General features: G+C 37.8%; 1 protein-coding gene across 3 annotated transcripts in view; it reads left to right on the top strand.

Annotated features, from left to right (window-relative positions):
- The window catches only part of ARHGAP42 (Rho GTPase activating protein 42), a 132,435-nt gene that overhangs the window by 76,332 nt on the left and 34,045 nt on the right, over positions 1 to 22,058 (top strand). For all 3 annotated transcript variants that reach the window (XM_014966129.1, XM_014966128.1, XM_014966127.1), the window contains exons 4-8: positions 1,397 to 1,498; positions 6,748 to 6,858; positions 13,901 to 14,005; positions 17,825 to 17,954; positions 21,827 to 21,927. In XM_014966129.1, coding sequence (XP_014821615.1) covers positions 1,397 to 1,498; positions 6,748 to 6,858; positions 13,901 to 14,005; positions 17,825 to 17,954; positions 21,827 to 21,927 — 549 coding nt within the window. The remainder of the gene's footprint in view (positions 1 to 1,396; positions 1,499 to 6,747; positions 6,859 to 13,900; positions 14,006 to 17,824; positions 17,955 to 21,826; positions 21,928 to 22,058) is intronic.

Below are 22,058 nucleotides of genomic sequence, written 5' to 3'. Positions count from 1 at the left end.
ATGATGTGTTTTATAATCGAGTATAATTACCATTGTGAACCTTAGTCACTGGAGCTACTTAGTAAATAGTTTGTTGTTACAGCTGGGTGATAAGTTTTCATTCATGGCATTCAGTTCTTCTATTTCTTATTTCTGTGTCTGCATAATATGATAAACAGGTTGGTGCCACAATGCAGGCAAGTTATTTGGTTTTGTATGTAACAATTTCTAGGGAGAAAGGGGTCAGGAAAAGAGCCACTGCAGTTCTGTAGATGACCTGATGTTACTGCATTATGTCCAATAATTAGATTTTTCACCGTTAATAGCTTTTTCACATGTGTAAGTAGGACTGGTTGTCTTGAGTTTTCTTTGTTTTCTCAAATATTCAACTTGTTAATCATTAGAAAAAATCCTTAGGACTTACCTAAGAATGTAAAAGTCACTGGCAGAGTGTTGTTCTTAATTAGAGGAGATATAATTTTGTAATTAAAAATCATATTTTTATAATTAATTATATGTAATAATTAATAATTCCTTCTCCTACCTCCTGAAGTTTGGTACTTTTTGAAAGATGGAAAAGCTTTTTAGAAAGCTTTTTCTTAAATTTCAGATTTAAATTTCAGATTTAAATTTCAGATTTAAATTTCAGATTTAATTTTCAGAATAATTGATTTTTAAAAAACTGAAGTACAAATTCTAAATTAGGTTACAGAAAATAAGATGTTTCTTAATTTACTCATAAGAGTAGCTTTCTTTTCTATTATCTGTTAAAGTAGTCTTACAGTAGAAATGTAAGGATTGTCTGCACATAATGGGAAAAACTTAAGAGGAGTGGGAAAGGAAAAAGGCAGGATAACTCTTTTAAATGAGACAAGCTTAAATATTCAGACACATCAAAATATTATTGGAAACAGACTTTTGGAACCAATTTCATTTTGCAACCATGTATATACTTTTCCATCATTCTCATATTTTAAGTGTGGGTGGAAAATAAGCATATTAGTCTTAAATGCAAAGGATAGGCCTAAATCATCGTCAAATTTGTTATATTCACCTACCTCTTCCACAATGTTTTTATTCAGCAACAGTGTGACAGGTAGGTACATCTTGAATCTTGAGGAATATTATTTTGTATTAAATGCCTCCTTAGCAAGATGCCACCTATATAAAACCTCATATATATTTATGTGGGTGTATTATTTATGGGAAAAGTCCTGCTTAATGTTGCATTTAATAATTGAATCAGTCCTCTTAGTATCTTCAGGCCCAATTCAGAATTAAACCCTAAAAACACTGGAACAAACAAAAATGGCTTTAGAACCAGACATATTTTGGCAGCTATTCTTTCTTTTAATTTAAGTTAGCTGTGATATTTAATTTAGTCAACTACTTTACTTGGCAATGTTTTGTTTTTCAGGATGGGAAGAAGAAGTTTGACAAGGAAAGTGAAAAATATTATTCCATCCTAGAGAAGCACTTAAATTTATCAGCAAAGAAGAAAGAATCTCATTTGCAAGATGTAAGCACCAAACACACTCTTTCTCAGTTTCACATTTGCATAGAGATCATGATAACAATCTAGTTCTCTTCAAGACATGCTCTATTTCGTTAATGTGAAATTTTGGTGATTTCTTGTAGTCACGCTTGTTGTGAATATAAATTCTTGCCTGGGATTAATATGACCCTAATAAGAGTTTAATATTTTAACAAGGCAATGTTCTATATGTCCAACTTTGTGTACTTCAAGTACAGCTAATGTTTATTGGTTGCAACAACAGAATTATACTACTGCAATAAAAATGTGACTTTTATAGGGTGTATGTAGAATATTTGAAAGTCAAATAAATAATTGGGGTTTTTTTGCTATTTAATTTATTACTCTACAAAATTATGTTTCTGTTTCACATAAATTTTAATCTGGAAGATTGAACTGAGATCACTTTAATGATGCTTTTTTAGTCTTCTTTTTTATTCTTTTTCACCTTATTCTGAGATTGCAGCATCATGCCCTGAAATTGTATCCACAACTTCAGCTTTGAAGAGTCTGTACGGCTAATTCTTTTCTGTTAAAAAAACCCAAACAAACCCCAATAAACTGTGAAGATTGCTAGTTTAACAGGAGGATTCCATGGCTTTTCAGTATGTTGGTAGAAATAATTATGATTTGTCTTTGAGGGAAATTAAAGTAAAACCAGCCAAAAGTAGTTAAAGTAGTTAAAAATTATTTTGATAGGATTACTCTTGTCACAGTCACTCTTAAATCACAGGGATTGCTTTGCCGATGGAGTTTTCACTGAAGGTGTAACCATCACACAGTCACAAATCACAGAATTTTTTTTCATAGAATCATAGACTCATATGGGGCTGGAAGAGACCTCTGGAGATCACCTAGTCTAACCCCCTCGCCAAAGCAGGTCCACCCAGAGCAGGTTGAAAAGGAACTTGTCCAGGCGGGTTTTGAATGTCTCCAGAGAAGGAGACTCCACCACCTCTCTGGGCATCCTTTTCCAGTGCTCTACCACTCTCACAGTAAAGAAGTTCCTCCTCATGTTTAGGTGGAACTTCTTATACTCAAGTTTGTGCCCATTTCCTCTTGTTCTGTCACTGGACACTACTGAAAAAAGACCAGCCCTGTCCTCCTGACACCCTCCCTTTAAGTATTTGTAAGCATTGATTAGATCTCCCCTAAGTCTTCTCAAGACTGAAAAAGACCTGAGTCTCTCAGCCTCTCCTTGTAAGAGAGATGCTCCAGGCTCCTAATCATTTTTGTGGCCCTTTGCTGTACCCTCTCCAGCAGTTTCCTGTCTTTCTTGAACTGGGGAGCCCAGAATTGGACAAGTGCTCCAGATGGGGTCTCACCAAGGAAGAGTAGAGGGGCAGGATAACCTCCCTCGACCTGCTGGCCACACTCTTCTTGTTGCACCCCAGGATGCCATTGGCCTTCTTGGCCACAAGGGCACATTGCTGGCTCATGGTCATCCTGTTGTCCACCAGGACTCCCAGGTCTTTTTCCTCAGAGCTGCTCTCCAGCAGGTCAGCCCCCAACCTGTCCTGGTGCAGGGGGTTATTTCTCCCCGGGTGCAGCACCCTACACTTGCCCTTGTTAAACCAGTAATACTATTTCAAGTTTACCAGTAATACTATAATTCAAATTAAATGAGGTTTAGCAATTCAACATTTCTAATGATGTTTATAATCCTGATTTGATATTGCTGTCTATAGAATAATCAGTCTAGATAAGACATTAGTTATGCAGGACTGGTTAATTGTTCCACTTTTTTGTCAAAATTTTAGATGTACAGCTTTTACTTTTCCGTAAATATCCTGTGTATTGATAAAGATGCAGTTCTGTTGGAGAGTAAGCACCAGCTGAGAAAAAAAAAAATTATTAATTAATTTCTTATCAAAATGTGGAAAAGTGAATTTAAGCACCAATTTACTCCAGACTAGAAACAAAATAAAAAAATAAAATATTTTACTCTTGAGACATGAGAATAATTGCAGTCTAAAAAAAGCAACTGAAGTGAAAAGTACCAACTGTGAATCTAATAAACTGTGGTAGAATAACAAAGGATTTGGCTCAAGTATATAAACTAATGGAAAACCAGAATAAATTTTTCCACTGTGTCCTTAAGTGACATCTCTGGATTTAAAAATCTTGTAACTGAGGCTGAGGTTTTTTCCTTTGCTGGATGCCCCACTTGTGAAGCATCTAGGAGAATAATTTGTCATTTCTGTCTTGTCCGATTTTTATGCAGCTACAGGTGTGCTGAATCAGCAGCATAGACCCACCATATGTTGAAGGTACAACAGCAAATCTGTACCAAAAACGTCAACTGGGGAGACTTTTGGCCTGTATCTGTATCGTAAATAAAATGAGGCCAAGCACCAGTTCCTGGCCCGAAATTGGAGTGGTGGCTGTTGACTCACATCCAGAGTGATTTGGGTGAGCCCCATTTATAGCCTGTACATCCAGGATGGAGTTCACTGGACCACGGCACGAGCAAAGAACCAAGTGATGCTGGCAGCTGGGGCTTTAGTGCTCAATGCAAGTGAAGGGAAGTCCTTGCCTCAAGCTAATGTCAGGCATTTAGTGAGATGGAAATACCATTTTTTAACTGCTACTGGCACACTGAAAAATACTTCTGTTTTAACCCACTGTTTCTTTGAATGATGAGGTTTCTTGGTACCTCATCATGTTATGTGGATTAAAGAGTACTGGGTTGAGCAAGGAGTAGTTCTCGTACTGTCTTGGGCTATTGGGCTACATATCTCACTTGAGTGCAATAGAGAACACCTTAATTAGGCATCTAAAGTTCAGTGGTCTGAACTTATTCTATAGAGACTGGTTTGCATATAGGTATCTAATTGAAATGTGTTGGATATTTTGAGCCTGCAAGACTGCTTGTGCAGTTTATGTAGATGATTAGACTTTTCTTCCCTTTAGCATCAAAATGAAACTTCATAATACTGTCTTTCTAGTTCCCACAGAAGTCTACAGTGGAGCAGAAAATTGTCAGAATTGAGTGATGTGAGAAAGTTAATAAACTCCTGATTTATTTCTCTGAGATCTATTCCAGAATCAGGCATAAATATAGAGCAAAGGTTCCAGTCTCCAAGCTTATGTGAAGCTCTGGTATATGTTTTAGTTGTATCTTACATCAATGAAAATATTACTCACTATAACTAGATATTGTACAAGTAGAGACTCAAAATCATATCTATCAAATCTTTTTATTTTTCACATGCAGTTTGAAGTCATAGGAAAAACTTTCAGCTTTTGAAACTTTAAGATCACTTTCAAAATGCTTCTTACGACTCTGAATCCTTGGTGTTCACACAGATTTGTAAGCTTCTACAGAATGATGATTTAGCCCTGAACACTAGTGATGATTATGGCCTTAATTTACAAACCCATCCACATTTCAGACGGCACTTGGTTGTCCTAAGTATCATTACAACTACAATCTGCTTAAATGCTATTCAGAATAGGGTTGGGTTTAATTAGGTGTTTAAATACTTTTTCTGAGTCAAAGCCTGAAAGAGCTAATTTCTAAAACTAGATTCTATTATTTGCTTACAATTAAATGTGAAAGCCGAGGTCTGTCTCAAGTGCTTATTGATTGCACTTGTGTGAGCAAGGGCTTGCTGGAATCATGTCCCAGAGTGGTGGCGCCTGGTTCTGTTCAGCTGTGTAGCATTGCCTTTGTGATACATTTTTTGTCAAATTATTATTCTATCGTGAAACTATTAACAGAGTATCAAAGAAAACAGTAGCCAAACGCAGTATATGAATGGCACGTGGCACAGTTAATTCTGTGGTAAAGCACTTAATTATTGGAATTTTGAGTGCTTGATTTCTACTTCATAATATTAGTTTGTGTACTTAATCTCCTGATTAGTTTTTTATAGGCATGGGAGGGAAATGCTAGTACGGAATCATTTGGACCATATCACTGAGGCCCATGCTTTGAAGTGGTGTTAGAGCACTGTGCTAGGGAAGTGATCAATATTGTTAAGAGTCTGTGCAGCCAAATCACAATAGGAGTAAGTCCTTGATTTAAAAAGCAATGTTAATTATATATACTGCTATTGATGACCAAGTTCTGCCTGAAGGAAAACACTAACATTTTGCATTTGTACTGTTAAAAGTACTAAACCTCTTTTACGATGCTGGTTTAATGTTTGCTGTCAAGGGAAGACAACATCTAGCTTTTCCAGTTTCCCCATATTTGTTATTTTTAATGCCAGAATAGAACTAGAGAACATACAGAAGAATACTGCTATATTTTAACTGGCATATGTCAAAAATAGCTGAACTAGTCTTACATTGTCGATACTTGATAAAATTTCTTTTTGACCTACGACCAGAACCTAACTAATGCTTGAGAAAATGATTTGTTACAAAGGAGAATTAATTAAAAGGGAATCTGTATCTCTTCTTTAAGCATTATCCCACATTCTACACTGCTTGTCTGTTAGGCCCCTCTCCCATGGCCTGTTTAAATCGAGGATAAAAGCCTTTTACTCTTTATCAGCAGATAAGAGTTAATTCTTTAGCTGTTTAGGCAGAAGACACTGTTTTGGTACTGGATCTTCATGTCAAGTAGTATTATTCAGGCACTTCTGACAAGTATTGCTGTCTAGTTCTGTCATTTGAAAATTAAAGCAGGAAAAATAATTGATTTATGAGGTTAAGGACTTAAATATGTTTATATTTTAAAAGCATGTGACTCATAGTATGAAATAGTAAGTTGCAAGATGTCGTTGTTAAAGACAGTCTATTTAAGAGAGAAGATACTTTCTTGGGAAGGTATTTGAAGCTAAGAAATAGATATTATTTCACTACATGTGATACTCAAGCATTTCAATAGAATTAACTATCTTTTTGCCCCTCCTTAATTCCTGTCATACTTCCTTCTGTTTCTTTTTCTAAACTTGCCACATCAGAGGGAGAGAATTCCTGCCGCCACCTTTCTTTGTTTCCCTGCAGGCTCACCTGAAAACTTGAATATTAAAGTGCAAAAAGGAAGAGGAACCCAAAAAGGAATGGAGGGAAAAGGCATGAGGCTAAAATGTTAACTTCTTAAACTTGTGTTTAGCTATTTTAAGTAGGTATTCTAATTTTCAGGAAGAAAACTGAACCCCATGAAGCTTGTAAAGTAATCTTATGGAAACTCTGTTTGTTAATGACAAAATCTGGTTTTAAAGCGATCATGTGAGTAAATCAATGTTGTATTTCAAAATGTATTTCATTTTGTCTTTTAGGCAGATACACAGATTGACAGAGAACATCAAAACTTCTATGAAGCATCATTAGAATATGTTTTTAAAATTCAAGAAGTGCAAGAGAAAAAGAAATTTGAATTTGTAGAACCTGTAAGTTTTTTTTTTATTTTATATTCTGTAGAACGCATGCATTTAAAGCTGAAAATTGAATTTAAAATATCTAATTTTTGCTCCCTTTTTAAATTGCGATTGCAGGTTGTTTGTGTATAGACAGACATTAAGATCCTGGCTTGGGCACTTTCCATGTTTATTAAAGGATTATGTAAGAGTATCATATCTACTGTGAAGTGAAATGTCTGATGACTTGGAGTGTGCATAACATTTTAATGGGACAACATGTAATGTTGTGTCTGTGCAACACATAATGGATGTTTCCTAATACCATGGTTTCATGGCCGAAGTTTTGAGCCAGTTTTTGGATTTAAATACTCTATGTAGGCAGTGTACACTTACTTTTTTCTGAGTTATGCATGAAATAAAGTGAAAAAACAAATTTTCTGTAGGATAGGTAGGTTTTGGTTTTTTGTTGGTAGGAGTCATTTGTCTTTAGTTTACTTTGCACGTAGAAGAAAGCACATGTTGACACACCATAAAAGAGGAAGATAGAAGCTGTGTTTTAAAGTCCGTATTCAGATCTGGGATTTTCTCCTGGACTGTTTCTACCACCAACCCTAACTGTCTTCTGGGTCAGTCAGCACCAAAAGCTGTTTCAATACGATGTGCCAGCATGTTTCTTTGGCATATTAGTAGTACTACTGCTGTTCGTGTTACACAGGACTAGCTTGCCACTTGCCTGATTCAGTTAGTACCTGTAGCCCTTGAGAGAGAACTTCCGATGTCATCTGTCCCTTCCCATTAAACATACTGAGCACAGCAGAGCACCAGCTGTGAAAAAGGAACATGACAAGTATGACTTTTTCTCCCTCCACACCATCTTACAGCTTCCCTGTAACTAATGGAAGCAACACTCTTGACTGTGAAACAGGTTGAATTACATCTCTAACACCCAATGTCACCAAGAAGAGCTTCTCAGACGCCTCCTTTCCATGAGATGAGAATGTATTGTATAGTGAATGTTTGACATTGATGCAAACTAATGAACCTGGATTCAGCAAGCAGTACTTACAGAAATCCTATCTTTATGGCATACAGCTGCCAAATCTTAGAGACTAAAACTTCGCTCAGATTCCTAAATAAGAACATTTTTCTACCTGTCACAGATTAATCCAGAGTGTCTCTCTCTGTCTACTTCTGCAAAACTCTCACATCCTGGAAAGATCTAGCAATTTTGACCTAGCTCTGACCCTGGTATAGGAGACTTTATGCTGCTTTAATGCAATAGAAACTTTCTGCATTGAGAAGGCTGTACATCAGGAAATATTATTGTGCAATTGCATGCAGTTACAATAGGGCATCTTCCATCCTATGTGCTAGACAGAGAGGAAAAATAAATTTGATTTTATATATTTTAGCTGGAGATACTGAGCTTTATCTTTTTGACCAGGGGCTGTCCCCACACTATGTCAGCCATCACAGCAGCAGCTATGAATTACCAAAATGAAAGAGCAATTAATCAGTTCATCAGTGCTGCTACTGAGCAAGCAGAGAGGGGAGGTTACTGGTAAACTCAGTCTGCTGGACCTGGGAATTTTTGTCACCAGGTGTACACATCCAGTAGGTAAAATCTACTTTTGAGTGGATCAGTTGCCATTCTGTGTCAGATCAGAGGGCATTTTATGCCCACTGTATGCTGTTTGTTGCACGCAGGTCAATACTTGATGTTCCAGAGGAAGGTATGGGAAATACTCTGGTGACTGAGTAATGATAGCCATTGCAGGCAGTGTCTTCTGGCTTCAGGTGTGAATTTTTCATAATCAATCTGAATATAAATGGAGCTTAAATTGTAACATGAGGTACAAAATTTTGAACCTTCAAAATTCTTAATTTTTTGTTTCTCGTCCGTTACATACAACATGCTGAATTAAAAGCATTTACAAAAACCCATAAGGCAAAGAATACAAAGTAAATTATAATACACATTAGCAAATAGATGAAACGAAGGAAAACAAAAAAGTCTTCAAAACAGGCTTTCTAAAAAAGCATAAGTTATCTAAGTGATGTTGGAAGTATGAGCATGTGCTCCTAGATGCAAGTAGATAAGGACAAAGCCTAACACTTTAAAATCATATGTCAAAAGAATTGCCGTATTATTGATTTTTGTGTGCTCTACGGATGTTCAGATGCTAGAAGATGCAGATGTGCATTTGTATAGACATCCCTCCTCAGGAGCTCTGCTGGTTGTGGGGCGTTCTAGTGCATGTGCTGCTTATGTCTCTGGTTTATCAACTCAGTGTCACAACCCCATATATTTCTCAATCTGATGTGTTCCTAATAGACTCTTTGAAAGAGAGTTTAACAAAAGAAAAGAAAGGCTGTTAGTGTAGGAAAGGAGGAAATTATGATGCCCGTGTGGAAGAAGGATAAGTGCATGAGGTGGGAATAAAACTATAAAAGCAAATAGTCTGCTGGAGGTCCTTGTAAGATCTTCAGTTTGTGTATGCCAAAAGATAAGGATGCTCTGATGGGAAGCAGAGTGGGAGAAGTAGCCTATCAAAAATTGCCAGGTGGGTTACACCTAGGACAGCAGGACAGTGGAAGGTAAGAGTGGAGTATGTTGCTTCCTAGAGGAGGGTGGGGAGAGATTTTAAGGTACAAAATGCTGATGACTCATACTCTGAGTAGAGGATTATAACATTTAGAGTACACTTTTGCACTGCTTCTCACATCCTGGATTTCTCTGCATCTCAGTGGCCAGTCGGGCCCAAACCATGACAATCTTGTTTCAAGGAGTCGCTCATGTGTACTGGTGTGAGTAACTAACGGCTGCCTAGTTGTGATCCTCCCAGGTCTAGATTTTTTCCAAGCAAAAGAAACAAACCTAAAGCTTTTAATGCAAACAATTAATTTAAACCTTTTCTCAAGAACAATTTAGGGTTAAAAACTACTTTGCAGGAAGTTAAACAACAAAGCGAAGTAGGTGACAATAATCTCTCATCCTAGTCTTGCCCTCATGGACCCAGAGAAGCCAGTTCAAACCAACCCAGCTTTCTGAGGATGTTACTCTTGTTAAGAAAAATACAAATGCCTTCCTAGAGCTCCACTTTGTCTCTTGGCCTGTAGAAATCAGGGCACAGAGTTCATAAGCAGTAAACTATCTGAAATATGAGGGGTGGTCCGTTAAATGTCACAAAAGCCCAGAAGTGTTTATTTAAAGAGTGGGGAAAAAAAACAACAACAACAAAAAAACAACCAACAAACCCTGCCTGTAATTGCATGCAGTTCCATGGAACTTCACTGTGGATGTTAAGCTCAATTTCCCCTTTCTTCTATTTTCTGTGTTATTGACTACATTCACTTTAATCTGATGAATAAGTGCTATCTCCTTATAAATAAAATGAAACCAGGGAGACAGGGACTTCTGGCTGATGTGCTGCAGGCCAAAGGTTAAATTCCTCCCCTATCCAAAACCAAAGTACAGTCTTCTTCCTGTGAGAATGAAATGACCAGGCAGTCTTGAGGTCACCAGCTCTACATAAAAATAAATAAAGTCTCCAGAAATATTTGGATTTTGTTTCAGGTTCTGTGTTGAAATCCTCGCGGCGCTGGGGTAGTGAGTAGCATTGTATTACGGAGTTCAGACCTCGCCTTTTAATGATGTGACTGGTTAGATACTCAGACTGAGGTGACTATAAGGCACTTGTTGAAATAAAAAAATACATTCTGAAAATCTAGGGGTTTTTGTTTTCATTTATTTATTTATTTAATATAAATCTCTTTAAAATTATGAGCCTGCCTTTAGCAGCAATGCCACTTGTAACACCAGCAACAAGAAAACCCCACTGTGACCGTCAGCCTAGGGGCAAAAGTCCTTGGCTTTTAGATCTCTTCCATGCAATGCTATGGCGGTACCTGTCCTGATGGAAATGGTTAAGGTGCCTCAACAGCATAGGCCCATTGGGTACGGGGCATTTTTAGATCCCTGTTCTTCCCCCCATGTGCATAGAAGCAAATGCCACCCTCAGTGTCAGTTATTTCAACACAGAACTTGAATAAGCTGGTTTAGGACTTGCATAAGATAAGCATATTTTTAACTTTCTTTTATTCCTATTTTTCGAAGTGCTCAGAGAGTATTTGATCAAGAGACCCTCAAGGCCAGATCCTCTGCAATGCACAACTGCCAGAATACCTGAGGAGTGCTTTGACAAAAATGCATTCAGATTTTTCTCAGGGTTTTTTTGCTCCTATTTTTTTGCTTTCTGATAAATTCAGCTTTGCTGCCATCTTGTGTTAAATATTTTCCTCCTCAGTATTTCTCTGTGTACTCTGTAAAAGTGTTTTGTGTGATGGAAAATGGTTTTCTTCAAGTATTGAAGCTGAAATTTAAACAGTTTATAGTACATTCTCCTGAAATGCCCTTTAAACCGATCTTGAAAATTCAGGCATAAGCTGACATAACTGAAACTTTCTCCTGCTAGTTTTTTTTTTTTGTAATTTTGTTGTGCTCTAACATTCTGGTCTGGCTGCAGTTTTGCTGAGTGCTCATATTACTCCTGCAGTGAAAGGGGTGGGTTTAGCAGCAGGCTCCTACTTCCAGGTTAAGTTAATCCACATCCTTTTGATTTAACCAAATCAGAGTAAGCACAGGAGCAGTTATGCTGCTGTAGTTGGGGGTGCTGATGAGTTACTGGGTCTAGACTGTGGGCACGGGCTTTCCCCAGCTGGACCCATAGCAGGGTCTTAGTTACAATGTCTGTACTTATTTGATACTTTATTCATGAAAAAGGAAGATTAGTCTTTCTTTTCTTCTATGTAGTTCTAGAATTACATTATAAACCTTAAAATTATAGAACTCTTTCTACCCGCTTACATAATTGGAGCTTTTTAAGATAAATTGTTGTATTTGGACCTTCCTCAGGACCACTTGAATAACCAGTAAGAGATTTTCAGGGCCAGGTCCTTAGCTGAGAAAATGATTACAGTTGGACCAGATGATCATGTAAAGATGAGACGAATTACACAGGCTGTGGAGCCCTTCACTTGCCTTCATTGTTTGGTGGTGGGATGCAGTTCAGGAATTCATGCCCATTGTAGAGGCCCCACAAAAAGTGGCTTTTATGGCCAAGGATCTTCCTAGTTCTTCAGGCTCCGCGACCAACATAGTGGGCAGTGATGGACTTTCACCACCTCTGCCTGAGGCCAGGGTTCCATCTGATCCTGCAATACCAGTAAAAACCAATCCCAGCCATGCCTTCATTTGATGCTTCATTTGCACCAGCATTGATGGTCTGTTAACCTCAAACTGCTCTAACTTACTAACAGCAAACCAGCAGCCTTCCCGAGGTAGGATGCTCACTGAAGGGTTGAGTGATGCCAGAGCTGGCGCAAGGATGTGTGGGAATCCTGGCAAGGCTGAATTGGTGAAAGGGAGGAAGAACGGGAAGGGGAGAGCCAAGACTACAGCCTGGTAGCAGCAAATCATCATGTTAGCTCCTCTGTCCAGAGACCTGCGTCCTTGATCTCTCCTCTGTCCAGCTGCGGAAATTCACATGTTAAAGGGTGTGGAATGTCTCGTGATGCTGGAATGGAGGGGGCTCTAAAACTGCAAAATACTGTTTTAGCTGTTTCCCTGAAGTATATGTGTTACCGCAGTACAGCAGTCTCTTAGCAAGCAATAGGAAAGAGGGAGGCAGAACAATTTAACTACATTTCTTCAAGTAGGGTTGAGTGTAAATTTAAAGAAAACATTAACACAGTCAAAGCTCATTTTTAAGTAGTTTCACTTACAATAATCTATGGTACACAAAGAAAAGTGCATGATATATGAACAATGGCATTTCTGTTGCCTGAATATAGGCTACTTCACTAGTTGATGGAGAGAGATAATATGTTTCCATTGGGTCATTCATCCCATCCTGAGTGAGAAGTATGAAAAAGGAAAGAGAATTATGCTCTGGAATACCTGTGTTTTTCACTGAGTGAGAAAGCAGCCTGGACAGTCAGTTACTTAGTCTAGATGATTAGTTTTTCAATGGCTGCAATATACTAGGATAAATATGTCCTGTTAAAGCTTTTGTTATTGTATGTCCAAGTTAATACCTCTTTTTTCTGTTGTTTTCTTTACTTGGCTGTGTGTAAGCTGAATTATATATACCAAAAAAAAAGGTCCATAATAAAAAATTAAATGCTTGTTATTTAATAGTAAGTAAGAAGACTTACAGCAATGTCAAAACATTTTTTAAATTTAGAACAGAATAAATTAGAAAGCTTTTAAAGCTAATAGGTGGTAGGAATGCATTAATTCAACAGCTAAAATAAGCGTTCAGAAAATATAGTTGTGCTTTTTATTATGTAAAGTGAACTTTAAAAAGAATTTTCAACTGGATATGTACAGACCTCAACTGTTCTGTTGGAGTCAGCCACAGACATACCAGATAGAGTTTGCATTTTTTTCAGAGCAGGAAGAAATAGTCTGGATTTCTTGTGTCGCATTAAGCTGTCCAAAACATACTTTCAAGAGTCTCATTTGTGGAAAATAGGTCATAGCCCAAGCAATTACTACGAAGAAAGTGAAAAAATATTTTGAAGAAAAAAACCTTGAACTCTGAAAGTATGAACTTGGAAAATGCACAACATCTAAGACTTCAGCTGGAGTACCGGACAAAATGACTAGGGGTGAATTAAATTATTATGGAAATGAGAACTTCATGATGCACAAGCCTGTTTAACACCTCTCTTTCCTAAGGTCTGACCATGGATTGCTTGCTCAGCAAAGCTCTGTTATTGCAAGTAATGAAACCTTACAAGCTCCAATAACTAAGACATAGAATGTGTTTTGCTGATATTTTGCCATATTTTGCTGCTGAAAACTAATAGAAGATCAGCTGTCCTTAGTTATTGCTTTCTTATATTCACCGGAATAGAAAAAGTGTGTAGCAGTTGCTAAGAACTATTATTTCACTATTGCAGGCAATACCTATTCTTTATAAGTTAGTGAATGTTCTGTTCTATTTGTGTTATATAGCATTAAGAGCACATTAAAAAAATACAGTGCTTCTCAATTTTACCTTTTCAGCTCTTGGCCTTTCTTCAAGGATTATTTACATTTTACCATGAAGGATATGAACTGGCTCAGGAGTTTGCACCATACAAGCAGCAGCTGCAGTTCAATTTGCAGAACGTAAGGATGATTTGTATTTACACCATTTTGTTTGTTAATTTAATTTCAGGATATTAAAGTAGACTCATAGCACTTTATTTGAACTTTAACTCTTGTAATGTTTTAGTAAGCTGAAATCAAATTAATATATGAATAGGCAAAACTTATTTTTGTTAAGCTTAATGTAATGAAGATTCTGGGCAACAAATAACTTTGGAAAAATTAATCTTTGGATAGTTCATTTGTGATTTCCAGGTTAAAGTTTTGGGAGCAAGAACCAGAAAAGCAGGACAGCAGTCGAGTTTTTATTAGAAAAAACAGTAGTACAGATAGGTTTAAACACGTGTAAATGCTTTCTTGAGAGTGGGGCCTATGGTCTGGAGTGGATGTCCCAAAAATGCTCCAACTGGTATACAACGGTGCAGTTTGTTTCTTTAAGATCACAGATTGCCACAGAAGGCTTGTCCTGCTGTCCCCTAAGTTCCCACTGTATATAAAACACACCTGGGAAGCCATTCTCGGGCTGTACTCTGGATTTACTTTGGCAGCAGTGGAGAACCGGTGGGGCCTTCCTCCATGGTGAGAAGCTCTCACGAGCACTAAGTTCCATCAGAAGAACGGATCTCTTATTTGTATAGAGAGTTACTCTCCACTGAGCAGATGGGTCTTTTGCTGTATGTTGGTCTTAATTTGGTAGTAAGTGACATACAAAGTAACTGTGCCCCAAAATTCCATAGCTTTCAGAAATAACAAAAATGCGTTTAATCAACATATTTTTCCACTCATAGCTGCTGTATACAAGTATATATTTATTTCACTGTGTAACTCAGATGTTACACTTCCAAGGATATATAAATAAGTAGATACAAAACATTTTTACACTCAATTTGCAAAAAAAGTGAAGTTCAACATGTTTATATTGGGCCAGCCCTACATCTTTCATTACGAGTAACTTCAAAGTTCAGAACAAATTAAAAAAGAGTGAAGGAAGTCTACCATGCTATCATTTACTTCAAATGCTGTATTTTTGAGGTGATTCCATTTCTATTTCATTTCATTCTTTCAAGAAAATATACATGCCCAACAGAAATTTTTGTAACTCCACTAGAGTGAAAAAAAGTACGACAGTTTAAAAGATCTGACATCAGCTTTTGTGGATAGTACCTTGGCCACTAAACTTAGGGAATATGAAACAGGTCTGGGAGCACAAGAGCACCTTACTGTGCTCAACTGTGGTTCCCTGTGGTTACTGGAAAATAAAACACTGACATTTTCCCTGTAGTATCTTGCTATTAGAGAGGCATATGTTGGCTCAAAGCTGGAAGACAGCATTGGCTTAGCACTGTTAATGTAGATCTGCATTCTTAGGAGTACTGCACTATTCCAGGTTTTGCCACAATTAAACATGTACATCACACCTCTGTAGCCCTCTCCCCTTTTATTCTGTTATTCATATGTTATTCATATGTAGATATAGATCCCATTTAAAACACTGCTTGGGGAAATAAGACAAAACCTCCTACATGATTAATCTTTTCCTTTTATATCAAAATGCAAATATTCTCTGTCTGTAGAGCATCTCAGCCCCCTTGTCCTTTCAAATTATGTACTTTTGGTTTGCTGCTAAGGCTCTCTTAGATAAAGGCACAAGGGGTCAGTGTTGTTGCACAGCAGTTTCAGTGAAAGGGTGAAAATGTGCTTCAGTCCAGAGATTTATTTACTTTAATATGGCAACTTCTGAGAGGAGCATGAGCCCACAGCACAGACCAAAACGTGCATTGGAAGTCAGAATATGTTGGTATCTTCTATGCGCATATCTAGAGATACAGACTTGTTAAAGAATTTTTTTAATTTTAATGTTAATGAAGAAAGAGTTATACTTGGTCTCTTCTTAAATGGTATATAAGTACAACTTGAAGTCATAAAAAGGCTGCAGAGGTAGAGGGAGATGTTGAGTTAGGCAGAAGGAACAGTGTATTATGATATTATGTTTTATTATATTTATACATTAGAGAAACATATACCTGAAGTAATGCTGGGATACAGTGCATCGTTCACTGCTGTTACAAGGAATTTTGAATTCTGTCTCCCGATATAGATCCACAGCTTCTTTTTGCCAGCTGGGTTATCTACTGACTTGTCACTCAGAGCATCACCCAACCTCAGATGGAAGTGAAATAGTTTATGAAGGGAAAGACAGACTGAGGATAGTGTTCAGCCTGTCTGTCGTAGCTGTCAAAAGTACTCCTCTCCATTGTGTTGTGTGCTAAGATCTAGTTGATATGAACTGCTTTTTCTGATCTTGAAATTGTCCTACAGGTTAAAGCAGGAGCACTAACAGCCGTAGGAGTAGCAGAGTAGTGGCAGGTGGGCAGCTCTTAACAGGTCACCATATCCTAGTATGACCTGTTGTCACTTCCACTGTTTCAGCTGCCCAGTGATGTACTTTGTACGAGCATTTGGCTTGTTTTCTATAATTTGATTCGAAGTCCTGGCTGCTTAAAAGTAGTAATTAGAAACTTAATAGACAAATAGAGATAAGTTCTCAAAATGGGGACATTCCTCCCTTCAATGGCATGTCCCTCTTGAAGGTCAAAAATGACCACTGTTAAGTTTGGTCTGAACTGATGCTTCACACTAAAGATATCATCTGAAAAGTTCAGAGAAGAATTTTACCTCCCTCTCTAATAATAATTTTTGTCTTCAAGAAGAAAACTTAATATGCATGCTATTATACTACTTTACAAGTCCATGAGTGGCCCACAAAAAGAGGAAAGTGTGCAGCAGTGTGTGAAGTCCTTTCCAACTATAGAGTCCATACGATGACTTTGCAGAAACATTACAAAAATCTTTAATCTTTTCTAATAGATAGTACTAAAGTGTTCAGCATCTGGTATTATAAGTAGCAACCTCTCAAACCTCTGGCACCTCATAATAAGTCTCCTCTACTTACCCCATGCTAGATGTGCCGTGGGAAACCCTGGCTTCACTGAATTCGATAGGAAAAAATATCCATTTACATGCATATAGATCTTAGCAGATATGAGTAACCCACCTTTGTACCCAATTGTGTGCTTGGCGAGATGGCTGGTTACACACGTGATATTTAGGACAGACACAGTACTTCCGTGCTTTTGGCACAGTTTGCCACATGTGACCTGTTTCTTACCTATTTATGTTATACTTAAGTGTGGTGTTTCCATAGTCCTATTTAAAAATGCTCATGACAGTGCCAGTGACCTGACTGTTCTGAGCAGCAGCAGCTGTGGTGTTACAGCAGATACGGACACATAGTACCTTTGCCTCTTCTGCTCCTGGAGAGACCGCAGCTGTCTAGAGACATTGCCTGGCCTGAACCCAAACTGATGTTTTCTGCACAGTACTTCAAGTGGTTCAGTGGGACTTACTGCTTCAGGTTCGGGGCTATGCTGTCAGCAGCTCCTAGTTTAGCCTGGCTTCTGTCCATGTATCCTACGGTACACAGAGAGAAAGCCTGCGTCTGTCTGACAAATCCTGTGTAAGCATACCCGAAGGTATGAAATCACCTCCTTTCTGAGGTTAGTGACCTGCAGAAAGAGGAATTACTATTCTCTATGTTTCCTTTACCCTTCTGTGCTTAAGTTGAATTCTTCATTACTATATTACTCCTAGGCTTCTAGAGCAATGAAGAGTATTATTGTTTATAGCTTTTTTTTTTTCCCTTTTATGTCTCTGGCAAATGCTCCTGTTGGTCTCTGATACAGTCTGCTTGGTATTATTAGTAATTATTTCTTCATTGTTGTTTTAGTACTTCAATGAGATAATGTGGGGGTTTTGTTTGTTTCTTTTTCCGGGTATTAGACCCGTAATAACTTTGAAAGCACTAGGCAGGAAGTGGAGAGACTCATGCAAAGAATGAAATCAGCCAACCAGGATTACAGACCACCAAGCCAATGGACAATGGAAGGCTATCTCTATGTGCAGGAGAAACGTGAGTAAAACAGATGTACCTTTTAATTTTATTTGAAAGACACAGCAACGAATGCAAGGATGAGGAAACGGTTTTGTTAGCAGGACAACAACAGCTCTGTGTTTGAATGTCTGCAGACTTCTGCTGGGGTTGCTTTGCAAGTGATTGAGAGGTTCAAAACTAAAATAAGTGTTTGGCTTTTGAAAAAGCACTGGCAGATGGAATGGTGATGAAAACACTTGTAAGCAACTCAACTTCTGGCCCCTGGGTCTCTGTGGGTAGGTCCCTGCTGTTGGCCATCGCAGTGGCTAACTGGTAGCAAGCTCTGCTCTGGCTGGCTGCCCTGCACCTTGCTGCAGAAGCTGTGACGTCCCAGCACTCTGCTTTAGCTCTGCCTGCCAAACTCTGCCCTCTTCTGAACTCTGCCTGAACAGGGCCCACAGTTCACCAGCAGAAGCAACGTCCACCTTGTACCAGGGGTCTCCACTGACCCAGCCACCTGTAGAGCAAATGAATACACACATGATGGAATACAAAGGTGTAAGAAGAAGAAAAGGCATCCAAATACAGTCTGTCATCTATACCTATGTTTTATTCACTTCATGACACGTGAGAATGAAGTGATGAACTAAACAAAAGAATGGAACTAAAGTTGTCTTAAGTGTCTGAAACTATTTGGAAGAGCCTAGCAATACATCATGTTATAAATGAAAACAGAATCAGGAAATATGTGAAAAGTCCAATGAGAGAATTCAAAACTATTCATCACCCTAAGTATCATCTGCCACTGTTTTACGCTCTAACCAGTATAAAAGCCAAGGTAAACTAGCTGCGTTAGGCAAAACCTTCAGTAAAATACTTTCCATTGCATGGAGCACCCAGATTTATGTATTTATTTATTCATTTTTCTGTTTGCTGACACTAGAAAAGTATAGAGCAGTGTTTTGAGATAATTTGTACGTGCTTGTGCAAGTTTGACATTCATGCAAAAATCATTAAATACAACTTTGCACCTGATTTCTCAATCTAAAAGTAAGTAGAAGATAGAATTCCTGTGTCAGACTTGACCCCACTTGATTTCAGTTTTGAGGATATCTTCTTCACCGTTCCCCTTTTAGATGTTGTAGAGGCTGCATGGAGTTATTAATAACTGATTTTCTAAATAACATAATGAAATTAATCTTTATTCCATATGTGAGCTAAAAGAAAGAAACTTCAATGCTTTTCATAGTTAACCTCAGCCACTTTTACCCTCAGAGGCACTGAAAGTTTTAAGAAGATCCTCTATGTTTTTATTGTGTAATAATGATAAAAGAAACCTGTGTTAAGTGGAAATTACACTGAGCCCTGCTAATGCGGGAGGGAGAAAAGGAGTGAACCACTGGGCACACGCTGTGCTTCATTAAATAGTGAGAGGCCAACTTGACATCCTCTTACTGAAAAGAAGTTTGTTCATTAGTTTATTTTGGAGTATGAGTAACGAGGTCTGCAATCTGTGTCAGTGATTACTAGTTGTATGTTTCCTTGTCATGCACGTTTACTTTCCTACAGCCATCATCCCATGGGCTCTTGTCAAGTTATGGGCAACTGGGTTAAATGTTTGCTGTTCTTGAGAGTAAATTCTGTATATATTTATTACTGATGCGTGTGGTGGTAAATACGGTTTTTTGAAAAAAAATGGCAGTAGGCCTTAAGTTGTTTTCATTCAGATGGACAGTCATGAGTAACAGATTACAATGCAGGTATCAGGCTACAATTTTTTAATGAAGAACAGGTGAACTTCTAAATGCATCTAAAACCACTTTGAGAGCGCTCATCCTTCTTATATATGCTAAAAGACATAATGAAATGCCATCAGAGGAAGATTTGATTTAGAGTAATTATAGATTTTGGTTTGACAAGTGAAAATAAGATAAAATATAGAAACAGAACAGCTGACTTCTGAGGGTCGGTAACCAGTTGACACTTCCATTTAAAGCTTTACTGTCCTGCACAATGCAGGCAATGGAAGAATTTTCTCGAAGTCAGCATAACAGACTGTATGAATTTCCACATCTACATTTCTGAATTGCCAGACATCGGATTTACATGACTGATGCAATCTCTCATATATCTACTACCTTTGTGGAATGCTACATTTAGAAGGCAAAGCTATTGTATTTATAGCAAAACTACTAGGTTTGGTTTTAACACCTTCCATTTTTATTTAACTATTCACAGTTTAAAAAAAAAAAAACACAAACCCCTTAAAAAGCTATTTTTACAACTCAGAGCTTTTTCATTTTAAAAAGAATTAAAAGGTTCAGATATACTGTACTTTGAAAAAATCAGTATCATATTTTTCTCATAAGTAACTCCCATTGAAAAGAATCGGAAAAATCACATGTGGGTTAAAAGCATCATCTAGTCTTTTGCTATTCTGAATTTACACTGCAGTTAAAATACTGCTATATGTGTGTATATATATATGTATGGATGTATTTTTCTTTGGTGCCTGCTCTGCAGAGAGGGGCCATGTTTGAATGCCAGGCTCCAAAGCATAATGCTGTCCAAGAGGAAAGAAATGCTTTTCCTTCTTGGTACCTCTTCACACAGCCGGTGTGTTTGGTCTCTGCAGCCGAGTGCTCAGAAGCTGTGTCAATGCTAGTGAAATAAATGGGGCTGTACTCTGCCACGGAGACAAGCTCACACAGAATATCCCACCCTCTATACAAAATTTCCTGTTCTTAAAAATCAAGAGGCTTCGTCCAAGTTACCTATTGACTGTGTGTTACCTAGTGACCGTGAACGCTGCCACCGCTGTTTATTAACGAGTGCAGCTACAGCCATTATGTTCTGGCCCAAGGGGGATCAGTCACACTGCAAAAATCTGAATTATCCTGTTCCTCCGCAGTGCACCGCCCCTCCAGATGTATCTTGTCTTGTTCTCTGTGCTACAGTAAACATCTTTTTTTTCCCAGGAAGTTGTGGGAGATTTTTGCTGTACTACTAGGATGTGAGGAGAATTATGGAAACGTTGGGAGGATTTACTCACATCATAAATACCTGTATCTAAGTTAGGTTAGCGGACAAAGTTTAAAATACCAATGAGCTTAAGCTCAAGAGGGTTTTGTGTTTAGATTCACTACAGATTCACAACAATTCCTAAGCAAAGCTCTGGGTAATCCAGGAATGAAAACATCTTCTGAATCAGAGATCCTGTACTTTGCAGTAGGATTAAGTAGTGTGGTGTGGTGTGACCTCTCCAGGATAAGGCTTACAGCCACTTACTTGGGGATGTACTTACTGTACATTCGATTTCTCAATCGAATACTAGTAATCCCTAGGTACATTTTTCTTTGGTATTGTGAGTGTGTGCAGTTGTCAGTTTGTGGACACGGTTAGTTGTGTGCCACTGTTACAGCTGCCCATGATACTACCAAAAACATTTGTTACCTTTGACAAGAATTCTGAAAGTAAAGGGCAATGCACTCTGACTTTGTGACTTCATCCAATTTTCTGGATCTACTACCACACTTCAAGGTTTCCCACAGAGAAAGGATGTAATATGGAATCCTTTTGCTTCACCTGGGTTGATAAAATCTTCAAATGTATTTCTGAGGCAGAAAAATCCTCAGGATCTTGCCTGTCTCCTGCCTGTTTACCCTAGTAAAATGGTGTTGTCCATCTAGTTGCCAAAGAAAATTTCTCTGCTGGAACTTTGCTGGGCAACCTTATCAAGCTGTAATATTTGAAAATTATACCTGAACAACGTGTTTAAATTTAAAAGTTAGGGTGATGTTTTGATTTTGTAGGCTAGATGTGGATGCTATTGTTTCATTTTTCTAACTCCAGTTAAAATAGTGATAAAATGCTAAAATAATTATTTTTAATACTATCTCTCTTTGATCTAGGACCTCTTGGATTTACGTGGGTAAAACATTACTGCACTTATGATAAAGGAACAAAAACATTTACTATGAGTATAGCTGAAACAAAATCTGGTGGAAAAGTGGTGAGTTACACATACATGAACTGTATATTCCATCTTTTATATTAAGCATTCAGGAACTATTAAAAGAAAAAAATGCGGTGAACCAAGCGTAAGACTGTTTTCATAAATGAAGCAATGCATAGATAGGTGAT

This window comes from Calidris pugnax, unplaced genomic scaffold (assembly GCF_001431845.1).
Source record: "Calidris pugnax isolate Ruff unplaced genomic scaffold, ASM143184v1 scaffold20, whole genome shotgun sequence".
NCBI classification, from domain to species: domain Eukaryota; kingdom Metazoa; phylum Chordata; class Aves; order Charadriiformes; family Scolopacidae; genus Calidris; species Calidris pugnax.
This window is presented reverse-complemented; position numbering and strand designations above follow the sequence as displayed.